This window comes from Mobula hypostoma, chromosome 12 (genome assembly GCF_963921235.1).
Source record: "Mobula hypostoma chromosome 12, sMobHyp1.1, whole genome shotgun sequence".
NCBI lineage: Eukaryota > Metazoa > Chordata > Chondrichthyes > Myliobatiformes > Myliobatidae > Mobula > Mobula hypostoma.
Genome location: NC_086108.1, coordinates 63084931 through 63105318, shown reverse-complemented (window position 1 = coordinate 63105318; position 20388 = coordinate 63084931). Strand labels below are relative to the sequence as shown.

The 20388-nt window shown below is 41.6% G+C and overlaps 1 protein-coding gene across 15 annotated transcripts in view; it reads right to left on the bottom strand.

Moving 5' to 3' along the window:
- Nucleotides 1-20388, bottom strand: part of fggy (FGGY carbohydrate kinase domain containing) — a 352624-nt gene that overhangs the window by 34922 nt on the left and 297314 nt on the right. For all 15 annotated transcript variants that reach the window (XR_010019906.1, XR_010019908.1, XR_010019907.1 and 12 more), the window contains one exon: nucleotides 2660-2754. Coding sequence is in view for 12 of the 15 variants with exons in the window: in XM_063064268.1 (XP_062920338.1) it covers nucleotides 2660-2754 (95 nt within the window). In the remaining 3 variants the exon portion in view is untranslated. The remainder of the gene's footprint in view (nucleotides 1-2659; nucleotides 2755-20388) is intronic.

The following is a 20388-nucleotide window of genomic DNA, read 5'->3' as shown; positions in this document are numbered from 1 at the left end:
AGTTGGAGTTTATAGCTAAGCAGAGAGGAGTGTTTTGTGTTTAATATTCCAGTAATATTGTTTGATTAAGCATTCTTTGTTGTTCACATAGTTCATAATATGTATATGTAAAAGTATGTGAATGACGTACATCATTACGCCACTATGTCACATGTGCACAGCTCAGTAAAGTGAAAAAGGAAACTAGATTACACATGTTTATCCCCAAGATCCCTGCGTTTTGTTTCAATTAGTTTTGGAGTTATAAAGCATAACAGTAAATACTTTGTAAATAATAGGGCATCAAGTTATCAACAATACCAGAGGACACTTGAATGAAGTAAAATCAGGATAGAGGCAACATTTCTGAAAGTAGCTTCATGTAAAAGTAAGGAATTTGAGACAGGCTTCCATCGCTTGTTCACTGTTCACCATACCTTTCTCATTAAAAATTCATAATCTGTTTTTTCGCTGTGTGACTGCTCAGATGGTCCTTTTTACATGATGATTTAGTGACACAACAAGACTTCAGGAGGTCCTACCACTGAATGCAGTATTCACTATGACTCAAAGAATTATACAGTAGCTTTAGCAAAAATTAACACTGGCTGATAAAACAAACATTAAAACTAAGATACTGTCATGTCATGGCTCAGATTTTCTGGAATTCTTATTAATTTGAAATCCTTCGCACTGTTTTGGCTTGCTTTATATTGAAAAGGTTAGGAAATCAAAATATAAGATTATTATATGTTGGTTTGCATTAAATCAGTATAAGGTCAATGGAGATTTGTTTTTTGTTACGTCTGCAATTCCTTTTCTCAGACTAGTTTTAGCTCTGTCTTGATTAAGCCTTTCCTAGTCCTTAGTATGAACTAGTACTCTACCCAAATAATAGGTTACACTTGTTAAATGGTGTTCATACCAGGTGTCATTCAGCATTAATCATAGTTATTTTTTCTTGCCAATGTTACTTAAAAATGTTTTATGTGTCAGGATTGGAAATATCCAAAGGTGTGTCACCTTGTGTTGTATTTTGCTGTAAAAGAAGCATAGCAATGCTATCGACATTTTTGTCCAGATCTCACACTCAGTGCAGTCTAGTTTTAATACAGTCAGTATAGTGGATTATTCTTCCATAAATATTTTATTCAAAGGATACAGTATTTTTATTTGTTGGCATATTTGTTTTCTACTGAAGGATGGTGTTTGAGTGGTTTAATATTTTTAAATTATGGTCTCAGGCAGTAAATTGGCTTTGGCAATGTTGGCTAAAGATTGGCAAAGTTGGTTTCCATTTTCCACCCATGTCAAACACCTTCCCCATCCTTATGAGATGGCATGAGTGAAGACATTCTTACTTATTAGAATACCCTCCCAATAGTTATTGCCAGGTTCAAACACAAGCACTATTTGGTTTAAGTTGTGGAAGAATTGTATGAATTTCTGGACTGTACACTGTACTAATACACTCTCAGAAGAGAAACTTAAAAATGAATCATTATTCCTAGCTTTCTTTTTCTAACTATTGTAGTATATATGTAAATTCTAAAATAGTGTTTTGAGTGCATGCTTTGTACTATACAGAGCAATAAAATATTTCAAATTATTTTCAATTTTTAGGAAATTAATGAAAATCTTTAAAAAATGGAGTACCTCTTCAAACTTAAATTAAATTGTTACCAAGTTATACATGTTACCAAGACCTCTAAAGACCTTGTATTTTAAAGCAAAGGCAGATATTGGATCACATTGCACTCTTTGTTTTTGTTAGATATCATGTTATCATCAGTGAGTAAGCATGGTATAAACTGTGGCATCTGTAGACTATGCCAAGTCTGGCAGGATTCACAAGCTACTTTTATGATAATGATCTATGAGATTTTATATCAATGCACTTCTGGACTGTGTACATGTGTAAATGTTAAATGCCATAAGCTTCTACCAGAAGAGAAGGGCAACAGATGTCAGCTGGTGTCAGGTATCTGTAAACAGCAAAAGCACAAGGGGCTTCTGTTCTTTCAGTCTTTTGAAAAACATCCCACTCCAATATCCCTTTCAGCTTTTTTTAAAGAGATAATCCTTCTTCTGACAGGTCATAACTATCCAAAATACTATAACATCTTGTTTTTTTTTTGTAATATTTTCAAAATGCTTCCATTTTTAATACTGTACTTTTCTTTCCTTTGCAGTGTCAACCATTACTTAATTGTATAGTTGTACATCAGGCACTTGTGCTAAGTATTTGCTGTGTCACTGCCTGCTGGGTAATGTACTCAAATAACTCGGGCTGGCTAGACTTAGAGGCTTCCCTTTGGGGAAATATTGAGTCCAACTGGCACCTGGTTGCAATGTTGCGATTAGAAATTTAATGTGGATGAAACTGCAAAATAAGCCGTCACATTGAACTCCCATTTTATGGTACAGTTCACAAGAACACACGGGTCCACAGGGCATTCCTTTGTCACAACCCTCATTACTAACCATTAAGAAGAAACAATGAGGATGGCAAGTAACATCGTTCACTTTTAGAATGTCCTGTGGTCAGCAATGAAAATCAAGCTGTTAACAGCTGATCATTAGTTGGTATTCAATAGTTGTGTACATGATGCAGATAGACCCAACAATAGGAATACTTTCAACATGAAACAAACAACAAAATTTTCTCATAAAACCATACCTGAATAGATTTAAAGTCCCCGGAGGCATAGGCTCCCAGAATAGCAGCACCCACTAAAACTGACTCCACCTCCTCGGCAAGGACGATTGGCATACCTAAGTAAGATATTTTGATATCTGTGTTATGTGCAATACAGAACAAGAGTACAGTTTAAGAAACTGTGTCCTATATTAATCCTCAACACAATTATATTTGCATTTTTACCTTAATTTATTCATAATTAGCTCAAAATCTCTTGTTATTTAACAACCTAATGAGAAAAGATTGCATTGCCCTTTTATTCCAACACTTTGCCTCCTGTCATTCAGGCAATCTTCTATCCATGCTAGTATCTTTCTTATAATACCATGGTCACTTATCTTGTTAAGCAGCCTCATGTGCAGCACCTTGTCAAAGGCCTTCTGAAAATCCAAGTAAACAACATCCACTGCGACTGTAACTTTGTACTCTATCTTTGGAGCACACAAAGGAAATTACCAGTATTAACATAGACATGTAAAAGTCAAGAACTTTTGCCAGTTAGAAGAGGAAATTCCAGTAGTTCCATGCAGAACTCTTCAGATTTCCCCATAAAATCCAGCCAATATTATTGTAATCCATTTGAATTTAAGTGCTGATCAAGGTGTTAATTCTACCACTGCTGTTTTCAAATGTTGAACTCTTATGTACTGAGTGCCTAGCAGATGAGAAATCTATAAAAATAGAAGCAAAGCAAATGAAAAGTCAGTGTAAATATAACTGTATTCAAGCATGTGAGTAAAAGCACTCACAATTCGGCAGTATATCAAGTGAACCAATCCAAACTATGTTATTTAAAAAAAATTCTATGTCAATCATCCACAGCAGGGCAATGGGGATACAACATAACAGCCTGTAAATCGAACCTAAATATGTGCTTGTTTTAATCATAAAATTTGCTTGGTGCATGTCTTTAATTCATTTCTGGTTGCAGTCCTACACATTGTGAAAATGGACAGAGCACACCCAGTCTCAATCCACTCTTGCAGAGAGTATAATTTCTGCCGCATTATTTGCACAAATTATGACATCATTGATGTGAGAGCAACCATTTCTGCCTTTTTGGCAGAAATTGGAGCAAAATTGTGCAATCTACAACTTGGGCTGTAAATTCCCAATGAAACAAGGAGAAAACCAAATAGAAAGTTTAAAAGTAGACTTTATTAACTGGGACACTGCTGTTCTGAAGTGAAAAACAAACTGCTGGAGGAACTCAGCAGGTCAAGCAGTATCAGTGGAGGCAGAGGGTGTTTGATGTTTCAGGTTGCAGCCGTACGTCAGGACCTTCTCTCTGCTTCCACGGTTGCTGTCTGAACAGATGAGTTCCTCCAGGAGGTTTTTATTGCTCCAGACTGCCATATCTTCAGTATCTTGCTTTTCCACTGCTGTTTTGGTCTATGCATCTGCCTGACTGAATTGGGAACATTAGACCAGAAGACTGATGATCTCAGAGCTAGGGTGCTTAATCAGAGGGACATTAGAACGGCGTGTGCCCTTTGTTTCACGGAATCCTTGTTAACTCCTTCTGTACCGGATGCAGCAATTGGGACCGATGGGTTTACTATACACCGTCAGGATAGACAATAGACAATAGGTGCAAGAGTAGGCCATTCGGCCCTTCGAGCCAGCACCGCCATTCACTGTGATCATGGCTGATCATCCACAATCAGTACCCTGTTCCTGCCTTCTCCCCATATCCCTCGACTCTGCTATCTTTAAGAGCTCTATCTAACTCTTTCTTGAAAGAATCCAGAGAATTGGCTTCGACTGTCTTCTGAGGCAGAGCATTCCACAGATCCACAAGCCTCTGTGTGAAAAAGTTTTTCCTCAACTCTGTTCTAAATGGTCTACCCCTTATTCTTAAATTGTGGCCTCTGGTTCTGGATAGATCTATAGATTCTCTCAAAAGCAGAGGTGGAAGAGTATGCCTCATGATCAACTCTTCTTGGTGCACAAATATATCAGTGCCGCCCCAATTCTGCTGCCAGACCTGGAATATCTAGCAGTTAAGTGCTGTTCTTTTCATCCATGTACCTATGTGGTGGTATACATTCCACCTCAGGCCAATGTCAATCAGGCTTCAGAGGATCTGAGCAACGGGATCAACATACATGAAATAGCGCACCCTAACGTCTACACCATTGTTCTGGGGGATTTTAACCAGGCCAGTCTGAAAAAAATCACTAAGCAATTACCATCAACAGATCACTTGCAATACTAGAGGAAATAACACACTAGACCATTGTTACACCACCATCAAGAATACCAACCACGCTATTCCATGCCCTCACTTCGGGAAGTCTGATTACCTGACTTCTACTCCCTGAGTATAGGCAGAGACTGAAGACTGTAGCACCAGTAGTGAGGACCAAGAAGGTTTGGACAAGGGAAGCACAGAAGTGCCTTAGGACTGCTTTGAATCGGTGGGCTGGACTGTATTCAGGGATTCATCTTTGAATCTGGATGAGTATGCTGCAGTTGTTACCAACTTCATTAAAACTTGTGTGGATGCGTGTGTGCCTACGAAGACTTACTATACATTCCCAAACCAAAAGCCATGGATGAACCAGGAGGTACGTCGTCCGCTGAAGACTAGATCTGTGGCATTCAAGTCTGGCAACCCAGGCCTGTACCAGAAAACCAGGTATGATTTGTGTAGGGCTATTTCAAGGGTGAAGAGACAATTTCGAACGAGTTCAGAGATGACATTGGATGTACGACAATTCTGGCATGGTCTGCAAGACATTACTTCTTACAAAGCGAAACCCAATAGCATAAATGACAGCAATGCTTCACTACCAGATGAATTCAACGCCTTCTATGCCTGCTTTGAAAGAGAGAATATAACTACAGCTGTGAAGATCCCTTGCTACACCTGATAACCCTGTGATCTCTGTCTCAGAGGCTGATGTTAGGCCGTCTTTAAAGAGAGTGAACGCTCGCAAGCAATGTTCTCTCTAATTTTTAGTAGTCAGTGTGTGCAAAAATCTTATGTTGTGCAAATTTTTTTCCAGTGACAAAAGTATGTGCGCACTGAATGCACACATGGGACAGCTTATGTAGGTTTACAAAATATTTGACATAAAACTGCACAGAATAACAACAAAATAACATACATATTTAAGTCACACACACAAAAATGCTGGTGAACACAGCAGGCCAGGCAGCATCTATAGGAAGAGGTACAGTCGACGTTTTGGGCCGGGACCCTTCATCAGGACTAACTGAAAGAAGTGATAGGAAAAGATTTGAAAGTGGGAGGGGGAGGGGGAGGGGGAGATCTGAAATGATAGGAGAAGACAGGAGGGGGAGGGATGGAGCTAAGAGCTGGAAAGTTGATTGACAAAAGGGATACGAGGCTGGAGAAGGGAGAGGATCATGGGACGGGAAGCCTAGGGAGAAAGAAAAGGGGAGTGGGGGTAGCCCAGAGGATGGGCAAGGAGTATAGAGAGAGGGACAGAGGGAGAAAAGAGAGAGAGAGAAAAAGGGGAAAGAAAAAAAATCATAATAATGAAAATAATAAATAAATAAATAAATAGATAAATAAGGGATGGGGTATGAAGGGGAGGGAGGCATTAACGGAAGTTAAAGAAGTCAATGTTCATGCCATCAGGTTGGAGCTATTTAATTTTTATCATATTTAAGTCACTCAGTTAATTTTTCTCTCTCCTGTCTTTGGCAGTTACCCATTCTTCGTAAGCTCTATCTCGACTAATAGAACTCCCATCCCATTGATAGCTTTTGACTCTCATTAACATATCCAAATGACATTCACCTAAACGGTTTCTCAGCTTGTTTTTGAGTTGATTCATTAGGCTAAAACCTCGTTCACAGTCCGCACTAGACGCAAGAAAGGTTCCCCCAATGTCCATCAACTGTGAAAGGTCGCAAAATTGTTCATTTTGAAGTACAAATGCCACCATTTGAGCAAAGTTTGAAATCGGTTTGGATTTAATTTTTTCTTGCACGGAAAATTTGAAATCATTAAACTGTCTAACTATTACAATATCTTCAGCTAGAAAATCATGATATTTTAGACATAAGGCACTAACTTGTTCATCGCCAAATGTGAAGTCACAATCTGCAATTGCGAAGAAATCAAAAGCTGACCATTCTTGTACCTCAACTTTGATCTCCTCTGAGTTTGATCGTTTTCATTCTCGCTCACCTGCACTCAACCGTAACATGCGTAGCACTCCTGTAACGGGTAATGACGGATTCGGTTGCTTGAGCTTTTGTACACCATCCAAATGCGATTTACTTGCCAAATGACGCTTCAAAAAGTCAAGTTTCCAAATATCATCCCACTTCTTTCCACTAGCAAATTCTCCAGCAACTTTCGCATCACAACAATACAAACAGATAACTCCAGTTTCCAAATCATACCTAAATATTTCTCGTAGCTGAACGTTCATGACCTCATGAGCTTTCGGTGTAACAGTTTCTACTATTTTGTTAAGCCATTCAACTTCAAACAAATTTGCAGTTCTTTTGGGCTTCACGCCCTTCGCTTCTTTTGAATTCGACATAGTGAATCAATACTTTTTCCAATAAAAACTTAGTAAGCTATCTACGGGATTTGAAACAGATCTTGGTAAACTTTACGATATGAACACTGTCCGCCAAACATGGCTGCGACTGTGTTGCAGCTGTACAAAGCGGAACAGGATAGGTGAGGTGACGTAAATTAGTGACGTGCATTGTGGTATTTGAAAAACCGACTAACTAGTTAACAGAAACAGTTAGCTAAAAGATTATTATTATTAAGTATAATTATGAACTACTACATTATTTTAGGTAACTAACCTTTTGTATGCACATTGATTTCCTTTGTGTGCTGGTTGAAAAACGTGTGCGCGCGCACATGCGCACAGCTCAGAGGGAACTATGCTCGCAAGGCAGAAGGTCTTGATGGAATACCTGGCAAGGCTCCGAAAACCTGTGCCAACCAACTGGCGGGAGTATTCAGGGACAATTTCAACCTCTCACTGCCACGGGTGAAAGTTCCCACTTGTTTCAAAAAGGCAACAATTATACCAGTGCCTAAGAAGAATAATGTGAGCTGCCTTAATGACTATAGCCTGGTAGGACTCACATCAACAGTGATGAAATACTTTGAGTGTCATAAGGTGGGTGTTGAAGGCGGACCCAAATGCAAGACACAGGCACTGAAGTACTGGGAACTGGACTGGACTAGAGTTAGGGATGGGACTGGACACAGACTAAACAGCTGGGACAGGAACACAGACTTGGGCTAGGACTTTGGCTAGGAAAGCGGGACCAGGACAAGGAACTGGGAACTAGGAGCCTGGGCTTGGACTCCGAGCCAGAGACTGGATGAGTACCCAGAACCTGTGTTTTAACTCGGGCTTTGGACCCCAGAACTAGGCAAGGACAGGTTTCTTCAAGGCTTGGATTCTTCAAGGCTTGCCTGGGCAGGACAAGGTACTCTTTCTTGGAATGCAGGGCCGGGCCCCTTCCTTGGATGCCAGGCCAGGATGCTTATTAGGATGCGGGACCAAGATGACTGCCGAGGTAAACCACCGAGGAAACCGTCAGGGATTCAGATGAAGAGGGGAAGGGAACAGTCCAGCCTCAGGGTAACGGCAAAGACGACCTGTCTTACCCAACAGAGGCAAGGACAGGAAGGGACAGATCCAACTGCAGGGTAACGGCAAGGACGGCCTGACTTACCTCACGGAAGCAAAAACAGGAAGGGATAGATCCAACCACAGGGAAACAGCAAAGACAGCCTGACCTACCCAATGGAGGTAAGGACAGGAAGGGACAGATCCAACTGCAGGGTAACGGAAAGGATGGCCTGACTTACTCCACGGAGGCAAGGACAGGAAGGGAGCTCAATCCGGGGTGGCTCTGAGTCTCGGGGCAGCCAGCAACCTTGGCTGGCTACGGAAACAGCCAAATCCATATCTAGCTCAGAGTGGCAGACAGCCACTCAGCTGGCCCCGGAAACGGCTGAATCCGTACCATGAAGACTGTTCTGACTAGAGTCAACAAGGCTCCATGAAGCAGTGGTCCTCCAACCAGGCCTAGAGAATGGCTGCTCTAGCCTTCCACCGGCAGGTTGCTCCAAGGGGATACTGACGAGATGAACCAGCAACCACACTTGACCCCAGGCCACTTATATTCCCAGCTCCAAGACAAGAATCATGTGCCTATGATTAAGCCCAACTGAAGCAAGGGACAGCCAGAAGATCTGGAGTCTGGAGTCCATGGACCAGACTGTGAACTGGAATGCGGACTTCATGGACTGGACCATGACATTGAGTGGTTGGTCATGGCTAGACTGAACTCCTGCCTCAGCAAGGACCTGGACCCATTGCAATTTGCCTATCGCCACAATAGGTTAACAGCAGATGCAATCTCAATGGCTCTTCACACGGCCTTAGACCACCTGGACAACACAAACACCTACGTCAGGATGCTGTTCATCAACTATAGCTCAACATTTAATAACATCATTCCCACACCCTGACTGAGAAGTTACAGAACCTGGGCCTCTGTACCTCCCTCTGCAATTAGATCCTCAATTTCCTAACCGGAAATCCACAATCTGTGTGGATTGGTGATAACATCTCCTCCTCGTTGATGATAAATACTAGTATACCTCAGGGGTGTATGTTTAGCCCACTGCTCTACTCTCTCTATACCCATGACTGTGTGGCTAGGCATAGCTCAAATACCAACTATAAATTTGCTGATGGTACAACCATTGTTGGTAGAATCTCAGATGGTGACGAGAGGGTGTACAGGAGTGAGATATGCCAACTAGTGGAGTGGTGCTGCAGCAACAACCTGGCACTCAATGTCAGTAAGACGAAAGAGCTGACTGTGGACTTCAGGAAGGTTAAGATGAAGGAACACATACCAATCCTCATAGAGGGATCAGAAGTGGAGAGAGTGAGCAGCTTCAAGTTCCTGGGTGTCAAGATCTCGGAGAATCTAACCTTGTCCCAACATATTAATACAGTTATAAAGAAGGCAAGACAGTGACTATGTTTCATTAGGAGTTTGAAGAAATTTGGTATGTCAACAAATACATTCAAAAACTTCCATAGATGTACCATGGAGAGCATTCTGACAGGCTGTGTCACTGTCTGGTATGGGGGCGGGGGGGGGTGTTGCTACTGCACAGGACTGAAAGAAGCTGCAAAGGGTTGTCAATTTATTCGGCTCCATCTTGGGTACTAGCCTACAAAGTACCTAGGACATCTTCAAGGAGCGGTGTCTCAGAAAGGCAATGTCTATTAGTAAGGACCTCCAGCACCCAGGGCATGCCCTTTTCTCACTGTTACCATCAGGCAGGAGGTACAGAAGCCTGAAGGCACACACTCAGCGATTCAGGAACAGCGCCATCCCCTCTGCCATCTGATTCCTAAATGGAAATTGAACCCGTGAACACTACCAGATTGTGGTCTTCCGTTTAGCAAGTCAAGAATCCAATTGCAGAGCCCATGTTCTGTAACTTCTCAATCAGGATTATGGGAATGGTGGTATTAAATGCTGAGCTATAATCAATGAACAGTTGTTTGTATTGTCCAGGGCGGTCTGAGGCTGTGTGAAGAGCCATTGAAACTGCATCTGCCGTTGGTCTATTGTGGCAATAGGCAAATCGCAATGGGTCCAGGTCCTTGGTGAGGCAAGGATTCAGTCTAGTCACGATTAACCTCTCAAAGCATTTCATCACTGTAGATGTGAGTGCTACTGGGCAAAAGTCATTATGGCAGCTCACATTATTTTTCTTTGGCACTGGTATAATTGTTGCCTTTTTGAAGCAAGTGGGTACTTTCGCCCATAGCAGTGAGAAATTGAAAATGTCCTTGAATACTCCAGCCAGTTGGTTGGCACAGGTTTTCAGAGCCTTATCAGGTACTCCATTGGGACCTTATGCCTTGCAAGGGTTCACCCTCTTTAAAGACAGCCGAACATCATCCTCTGAGACAGAGATCATAGGTCATCAGGTGAAGCAGGGATTATTACAGCTGTAGTTGTGTTCTCCCTTTCAAAGAGGACATAGAAGGTACTGAGTTTATCTAGTAGTAAAGCTTCGCTGCCATTCATGCTATTGGGTTTCACTTTGTAGGAAGTAATGTCTCGCAAACCCTGCCACAGTTGCCGTGCGTTCGATGTCACTTCCAATCTCATTCGAAATTGTCTCTTTGCCCTTGAAATAGCCTTTCACAAATCATACCTTGTCCGTACCTTCTTGGTCCTCACTACTGGTGCTCAGTCATCAATCTGTGCCTACACTCAGGGAGTAGAAGTATAGCCAGGTGATCAGACTTCCCGAAGTGAGAGCATGGAATAGCACAGTAGATATTCTTGATGGTGGTGTAACAGTGGTCCAGTGTGTTGTTTCTTCTGGTATTGCAAGTGACCTGTTGACGGTAATTACTTAGTGATTTTTTTCAGACTAGCCTGGTTAAAATCTCCCAAAACAATGGCGTAGGTGTTAGGGTGCGCTGTTTTGTGCATGCTGATCCCATTGCTCAGATCATCTAAAGCCTGATTAACATTGGCCTGAGGTGGAATATATATCGCTACCAAAATGATCCCAGAAATCTCTTGTGGTAGGTAAAATGATGGCACTTAATTGCCAGATATTCCAGGTCTGATGAGCAGAATTGGGACAGCACTGATATATTTGTGCACCAAGAAGAGTTGATCACGAGGCATACTCCTCCACCTCTGCTTTTGAGAGGCTCTATAGACCTATCCTGATGGTGTATAGTGAACCCATCAATCCAAATCCTGTATCCAGTACAGAAAGGGTTAACCAAGATTCCCTGAAACAAAGTACACACTCGGTCTATTTGATGTAATTCATGAATATTTAACTTTTTGGTACAAGCCAGAACTTTCAGCGGTACTCATTCCTTAAAGCAGAACACACATTGGCTGACGTACTGTAGTTCATGAAGCTGATAGGTCTGAGGGTAGATAGATCATCTGAACCAGATGGAATACACCCAAGGGTTCTGAAAGAGATGGTGGAACAGATTGTGGAGGCATTAATAATGATCTTTCAAGAATCACTAGGTTTTGGCATGGTTCTGGAGGACTGGAAAACTGAAAATGTCACTCCACTCTTCAAGAAGAAAGGGAGGCAGAAGAAAGGAAACTATAGGCCAGTTATCCTGACCTTAATGGGTGGAAAAATGTTGGAATCGATTATTAAGGATGAAATTTTAGGGTATTTGGAGGCACGTGATAAACTAGGCCAAAGTCAGCATGGTTTCCTTTAGGGAAAATCTTGCCTGACAAACTTGTTGGAATTCTTTGAGGAAATAACAAGCAGGATAGACAAAGGAGAATTTGTAGATGTTCTATAGTTGGATTTTCAGAAGGCATTTGACAAGATGCTGCATATGAGGCTGCTTAACAAGATAAGAACCCATGGTATTACAGAAACGATACTAGCATTGATCAAGGATTGGTTGATTGGCAGGAAGCAAACAGTGGGAATGAAGGGAGCCTTTTCTGGTTGGCTGGTAATGACTAAAGATTTTCTGAAGGGTTTAGTGTTGGGCCTTCTTTTTTATGTTATATGTCAATGATCTGGATGATTAAATTGATGGTTTTATGGCCGGACGATACAAAGACAGTTGTAGAGGCAGGTCATATTGAGGAAGCAGGGGGGCTGCAGAAGGACTTGGGTAGATGAGGAGGATGGGCAAATAAGTGACAGATGGAATACTGTGTTGGTAAGTGTATGGTCATGCACTTCGGTAGAAGGGACAAAAGCATAGCCTATTTCAAAAAGGGCAGAAAATTCAAAGATTCGAGGCACAAAGGGACTTGGGAGTCCTCGTGAAGAATTCCCTACAGGTTAACTTGCTGTCTGAGTTGGTGGTGAGGAAGGCAAATACAATGTTAGCATTCATTTTGTGAGGACTAGAATGTAAAAGCAAGTATATACTACTGAGGCTTTATAAGGCACTGGAGAGGCCTCACTTGGATTATTGTATTCTGCTTCAGACTCCTTACTTAAGAAAGGATGTGCTGACATTGGAGAGGGTTCAGAGGAAGTTTTCACGAGAATGATTCTGTGAATGAAAGGGTTATCATATGAGGAGTGTTCGATGGCTTTTGGCCTGTACTTGCTGGAATTTAGAAGAATGAGGAGTGGTGGGAGGGATCTCATTGAAACCTATTGAATGTTGAAAGGCCCAAACAGAGTAGATGTGGAGAGGATGTTTCCTATAGTGAGGGAGTCTACGAATAGAGCACACAGCCTCAGTATTGAGGGACGCCACTTAGAATGGAGATATTAAAGAACTTCTTTGTTCAGAGGGCTTGTAATCTGTGGACTTCGTTGCCACAGGTGGCTGTGGAGTCTAACTCATTGGTTGTATTTAAAGAAGAAGTTGCTAGATTCTTGATTTGTCAGGGCATTGAAGGTCATGGGGAGAAGGGAAGGTTACGAGTTGAGAGGGAAAATGGATCTGTCAAGAGGAAATGGCAGAGCAGACTTGATGGGTTGAATAGTCTAATTCTGCTCCAATCTCTTACGGTCTTCTGATTTTGTTTATTTTATGCATTCACAGCGACATTAACATTTACTCTTCATCAACTGTTGCATAGTTATGAGCAGTCTTATTTCGGCCTTTGCAAAGCAAGCATTTTGCCAACAATTTCTATCACATCAACAAAAACAAACTATCTGCATTTATGCAGTGGCTTTAGGTATAAAAATAAATGTGGTTGGCAGAAATCATCAAGTTGTAGAAGAAGATGGGAGGATGATTAAAAGTGACACATTTCTCTGTGTGTTTTGATGTATAAATTGGAATTTTGGATTGTGAATCTTAAAAATAGAATTGAAGGAATTGATTCAGAGAACAATATTTAAGACAGTGAGAATTGAAGCTTGGTTAGTTGGGCCTTGGAGAATGAAAGCTCTGATGCCAATGCTGTGATAAAAGCAAGGAAAATGTACAAAGTGCCAGGGCTTATAAGGCACAATAAAGCTACAGAGAAAGACTTGGTGTTGTGATCTTACAGGGAATAAAACCATTAAAGTAACTGAGGAAATGAGTATTTCCACTCTAAAGCAATGGAATGAGTAAGAATCGGAGTGATGGCCCAATTAGACAAACTGCAGACGAATGGTAACAGGCCACCAGTGACATTGTAAATGACAAACTGATAAATAAGATTTTTAATAAGTGAGAAATTAAAATAAGGGCTAAACTACAGAAATATAAATAAGCAATACAGTGAAATATAATTGCAAAGCAAAATACTGCAGCTGCTGGAAATCTGAAATTAAAAAGTATAAAATAATGGAACTACTCACAAATTAGCAAGAATCGGTGGAGAATGAAACAACGGTAATACTTCAGGTCTCAAAACTTAATTCATCCTTTTTCTAATTTTGCCTTATGATGTAAAGCCATCAACCAAATATATAATGGTTTCTCCCTTCATAGACTTGCTGACTATTTGCAGCATTTCTATTTTTATTTCAAATTTGCAGACTCCGCAATTATTCACTTTTCAATAATGTCTGATCTGCTGACACAACGTTAACCATCTGAATTTTTCCATGAATCTTACTCGCTTTAACTTCTCTTCCTCTGAGGTTGCAGCACTCTGCCTACCCAAAATCAACTCCAATGTTATGATCAAACCTCCGAATAAAGGACATCCACCTCACTGAGTTCTTGCTTTTCCATTTCTGCAAACCATTTTCTTTTTCAACTACAGCCAGAGTGTAACTTTTATTCCTGCCACCAGGGACTCAAACAGTCTCCATATTACGTTATTGTTTTGTTTCTGAGCTTCCCTCATTCATATCACTCTGTAATTCCTACAGAATAACAAACTAGATAGCACTGAAAATAATTGTGAGTTGTGCCATCTGGAAACCCTTGATCTCCTACGACGAGTAGTGTATTTGTTCTCTCTAATTCATGCCTTTCTATGTAACTTAAAAATGCATTTTTCAGTAGTTTTTCTTTTCCTGATGAAGGGACATTTTTCTGAAAAGTTAACCTATTACTTTCTCCATTGGCCCGTTCAATATTTGGAGTATTTTACACTTCATTAAAAGTTTTGTCTGTAATTTAGGTTTAAGTTTATGAAAATATAAGTAGGCCATTTTGCCCAAGAACCTGCTCCATTACCGAACAAAATTCTCTACATCAATTTCACCTTCCTGTCTGATCCCGTTTTACTACTAGTTTTTCTGAGTCAAAGAAAATCTATTGATCCCTGTCTTGAATGTACTCAGTGACTTTGCATCCAAGACACACTATGATAGAGAGTTTCAAAGACTTACAATTCTCCAAACAACCAGTTTCTTCTCACCCCAATCCTAAAGGGCAATCCCTTTATCCCAGGATTACAGTTATGAGCTCCAGATTGTCCACATCCCAGCACGTATCCTGCTCATCTCTCTCAGAATCTTTTATCGTCATTGCTCTTTCTTTTAAACTTGAGTGTATATTGATTAGTCTTTCTCTCTTCACTTCATGATACAATCCAATCATCACAGGATTCTACAGACTTTCTAATTGTGTTCTTTCTTGTATAATTTATGTTTAATTTACGTTTTTCTTACAAATGCTGTGTCTCTAATGTAATGTACCTGTGATGCCACTGCAAGTAAGTTTTTCACCTTTGCTTTCATGTTGTTGTTGTTGTTCCTTTCCACACCTTGTGGTGCACTGGGTGGCAACCTTCCCGTTTCATTTGCATTTTTGTCTTTTCGTTACGCGGCCGAGTTGCTAGCTTGACTTTCAATCCAGCACAGAGGGAAAGCGTGCAAGGAGCCGGTCAGATTTGAACCTTGGACCACTCACCTCAAAGTCCGGTTCAGATGCCACTACACCACTGGCCAGCTGATTTACTTTCATGTACTTGTTCATATATCAAGAAACATGTCTTTGTCTTTGACTCTAAGGCAATTTATACTTCTTCTGACATAGAGACTGAAAAGACCATAATAAGACCATAATACATAGGAGCAGAATTGGGCCATTTGGCCCATCAAGTGTTCTCCAGCATTCAGTCATGGCTGATCCTTTTCTCCCCTCCCCAAGTTCACTCCTCGGCCTTCTCCCCATAACCTTTGATGTTGTGTCCAATCAAGAACCTATCAATCTCTGCCTTAAACATACCCAACGACCTGGCCTCCACAGCTGCCTGTGGTAACAAAATCCACGAAGTCACCACCCTTCTGGCTAAACAAGTTTCTCCCCATCTCTGTTTTAAATAGGTGCCCCTCTATGTTGAGGCTGTGCCCTCTTGTCTTAGACTCCCCTACCCTGGGAAACATCCTTTCCACATCTACTCTGTCTAGGCCTTTCAACATTTGAAAGGTTTCAATGAGATATCCACACATCCTTCCAAATTCCAGTGAGTACAGACTCAGAGCCATCAAATGTTCCTCGTATGATAACCCTTTCATTCCTGGAATCATCCTGGTGAACCTCCTCTGAACCCTCTCCAATGCTAGCACATCTCTTCTAAGAGGGACCCAAAACCGTTCACAATACTCAAGGTGAGGCCTCACCAGTGCTTTATAAAGCCTCAGCATCACATCCTTTCTTTTGTATTCAAGACCTCTTGAAATGAATGCTAACATTGCATTTGCTTTCCTCACCACTGACTCAACCTGCAAGTTAACCTTTAGGGTGTTCTGCATATGGACTCCCGAGTCCCTTTGCATCTCAGATTTATGGATTTTCTCCGTTTAGAAAATAGCCTGCATATTTATTTCTACTACCAAAGTACATGCCCATGCATTTTAAAACACTGTATTTCATTTGCCACTTTCTTGCCAATTCTACTAATCTGTCTAAGTCCTTCTGCAGCCTACCTGCTTCCTCCACCAATCTTTATATCATCAGCAAACTTGGCAATAAAGCCACCTACTCCATCATCTAAATCATTGACATACAGCATAAAAAGAGGCAGTCCCAACACTGACCTCTGTGGAACACCACTACTCACTGGCAGCCAACCAGAAAAGGATCCTTTTATTCCCACTCGCTGCCTCCTACCAATCAGCTAATGCTCTAACCATGTTTGTAAATTTCCTATAATACCATGGGCTCTTAATTTGGTAAGCAGCTTCACATGTGGCACCTTGCCAAATGCCTTCTAAAAGTCCAAATATACAACATCCACTGCATCCCCTTTATCTTGTAATTTCCTCAAAGAATTCCAACAGATTCTTCAGGCGAGATTTTCCCTGAAGGAAGCCATGCTGACTTTCTCTTATCTTGTCCTGTGTCACCAGGTACTCCATCACTTCATCCTTAACAATTGACACCAACATCTTCCCAACCACTCAGGTCAGGTTAACTAGTCTATAATTTCCTTTCTGCTGCCTTCCTCTTTTCTTAAAGACTGGAGTGACATTTGCAATTTTTCAGTCCTCTGGCACCATGCCAGAGTCCAATGATTTTTGAAAGATCATTGTTAATGCCTCCACAATCTCTTCCGCTACCTCTTTCAGAACCCTAGGGTGTAGTTCATCTGGCCTGGATGACTTAAGTACCCTTCGAACTTTCAGCTTTTTGAACACCTTTCTCTCTTGTAACAGTAACTGCACTCACTTCTCTTCCTTTACATATTACAACATCAATCACACTGCTTGTGTCTTTCATAGTGAAGACTGATGCAAAATACTCATTTAGTTCATTTACCATCTCCTTGTCCTCATTATTAAATTTCCCCTGCCTCATTTTCTAGCGGTCCTATATCTACTCATCCCTCTTTTATTTTTTGCATGAAAAAGCTTTTACTATCCACTTTGATATTGTTTGCTAGCTTGCTTTCATATTTCATCTCTTCCCTTCTAATGGTTCTTTTAGTTGCTCTCAGTAGATTTTTAAAAGCTTCCCAATCCTCCACTTCCCACTAATTTTTGCTTTGTTATATGCCCTCCCTTTTGGTCTCTGCGGTCCATATCCCTGCTTCTGTTGGAAGGCCTGTACATAACTCCCATCAGTTTTACCCTTGCAGTTTCTGAACTCAACCCACAAGAATTATGTCACATCCTTCTAACGATTTGATGCCATTCTTTACCAGCAGAGCCATGCCAGCCCCTCTGCCTACCTTCCTATCCCTCTGATACAAAGTTACAAAGTGTAACCTTGGACATTCAGCTCCCAACTGTAACCATCCTTCAGCCATGATTCAATGATGGCCACAACATCATACCTGGCAACCTGTAATAGTGCAACATGACCATCCACCTCATTTCTTATACTTCGTGCATTCACATATAACACTTCGAGTACTCCATTTCTTACCCTTTTTTGATTCTGCATCCCTAATGCACTGATACTCACGCTGCTGGCTGCAATTTTGTCCTATCATCTGCCTGCCCTTCCTGACAGTCTGTCTGCATGCTATCTTTGCTTTTTTACCATCTGTCCTATCCTGAGTTCCTTCAATCTGGTTCCCATTCCCCTACCAAATTAGTTTAAACCCTCCCCAACTGCTCTAGCAAACCTGCCCATGAGAATATTGGTCCCCCTCGGGTTCCCGTGCAACCTGTCACTTTTGTACAAGTCATACCTCCCCCAGAAGAGATCCCAATGATCCAAGAACATGAAATCCTGCCCCCTGCAACAGCTTCTCAGCCATGCATTACAGTAATCTGCCAAATCATCCTGTTTCTATCCTCACTTGTATGTGGCACAAGTAGCAATCCTGAAATTACTACCCTGGAGGTCCTGCTTTTGAGCTTTCTGCCTGGCTCTCTATGTTCTCTCTTCAGGACCTCATTGCTTTTCCTTCCTATGTCATTGGTACCAATATGGATCAAAACATCTGACTGTTCTCCCTCCCTCTCTCAAATGCTGTGGATGCAATCCGCAATGTTCCTGACCGTGGCACCTGGGAGGTAACATACCAGCTGGGTGTCCCGTTCAAGTCACTACTGCTCCCCTCATCTCCCTTGTTCCCTCTGCACCACAGACCCATGCTCAGTGCCAGTAACCTGGTCTCCATGGCATTCCCTTGGGAGGTCATCCCCCACAACAGTATCCAAAATGGTATAGTTCTTTTTGAGGGGAATGGCCATTGGGGTGCTCTGCATTAACTGCCTATTCACATTTCAATTTCACGACAGTCACGCAGCTACCCGCCTCCTGCAACTTCAGGGTGACTACTTCCCTGTAACTCTTATCAATTTTCTCTTCACTTTCCCATATGAGCTGAAGGTTATCCAGCACCAGATCCCTACCACGGTCTTCAAGGAGCTGCAGCTGGATGCACTTCATGTAGATGTAGTTCCCTTGGAGACCCTGGGTCTCCCAGGACTGCAACATCAGACATTGAAAAACACACAATGGCCACTTACTACACTAAGTACAGCAAGAGAGACAGAGAAAGGGAAACTTAACAGAAACTTACCCAGAGCCGATGCCTCTTTCGAGCCAAAGCCTCCTTTGAGCTAAAGCCTGACACTCCTACTGTGAAAAGGTCGCAGTATTCTAGTTGTCTTACTGAAGCAATAAATAAATACTTAAGAAATCCTTACACTTTGACTCCAAACCCCTTGCTTCTGGATTTCCTCTTGTTGTTGCTAAGATTTTGCAAGTGTTTGGCATTTTCTAGTGACTTTTCATGTGGCAATGATGAGGCAGATGATGATAGACTATTTGCTGATATCACAGCAGTTGCTTAAACTAGCTGCTTACCATGTGGGTACATTAGCAGACACTGCTTCTGGAATATAGGTGATTATGAAAATAAACAAAGGGCAAATAGAACATGTCGTAATTCTTGGGTGTCTAAAATGAAAAAGAAAATGAACTATAAGGATGTTGAAGCCAGCAGGAAGAAGTAGGAGGTGACTTATTACACAATCTGTGGCTTGTAAGTCAGCAGTATATGTGTGGGCAGAGGTGGGGTGGGATGTGAGAAATACTGTCATCCATTACAGATTCAATCCAAAGGATGGAGACAGCATTAGTAACAGCCGTACCTATCATAACTTCCTCACTGTTGAGATGTACAAGTGTAAATGTCCTCACTAGTTACCTCCTGCTGCCTTCAGTTGTGCAGGGAACTGCACTGCTGAGAGACGTACAATCTGTTTGGGTGATGCTGTTGTCATGGTAGGAAAATTGGCAATATGTACAACCTGTGTGATGTGGGTGTCCACCTTCCAAAGTGCGAAGCTGCGTAGCACCGAAATGCTAAGTATCATTTGGAACTGATGGAATGTCGGCAGCTGAGTGCTGGGAATGTGGTGAACTGAACTATGGCTGAAGCTAGTAATGTAACAAGTGTGCTACGGTTCTTAAAGATGTATTATAACCATTTGCAAAAGGTTGTTGCACCTTGCAGAATTACATTGTCTTCAAGACTTGTATCCTGGTGTGACTCAGATGCTGTCTGTTACCACTGCATTTTGAGCCTGACTCTGGAGGAGCTCTTGATCTCATGGGAAAGGATGAAAGCTCCCCTGCTTTTCACCTCTTCCACCCTGGCCTCTAGCGGTGCATCTGAAAAAATTGGAACCCCACCTTATCCCAGATGTGCCACACTTCATATTTACTCAGGTCACAACAGCAGGCTCCTGCTCCAAGCACAACGGTTTAAGAGGTGCAAGCAAGCTTTAATAATTGTGCAACTTCTTTAACTGGAAGATATTGGTAGCTTGCTGATACAGTATAAACAGCTAACAAGCAGTGTGTTTAGTGTTGGCTGGATATTCAAATTAT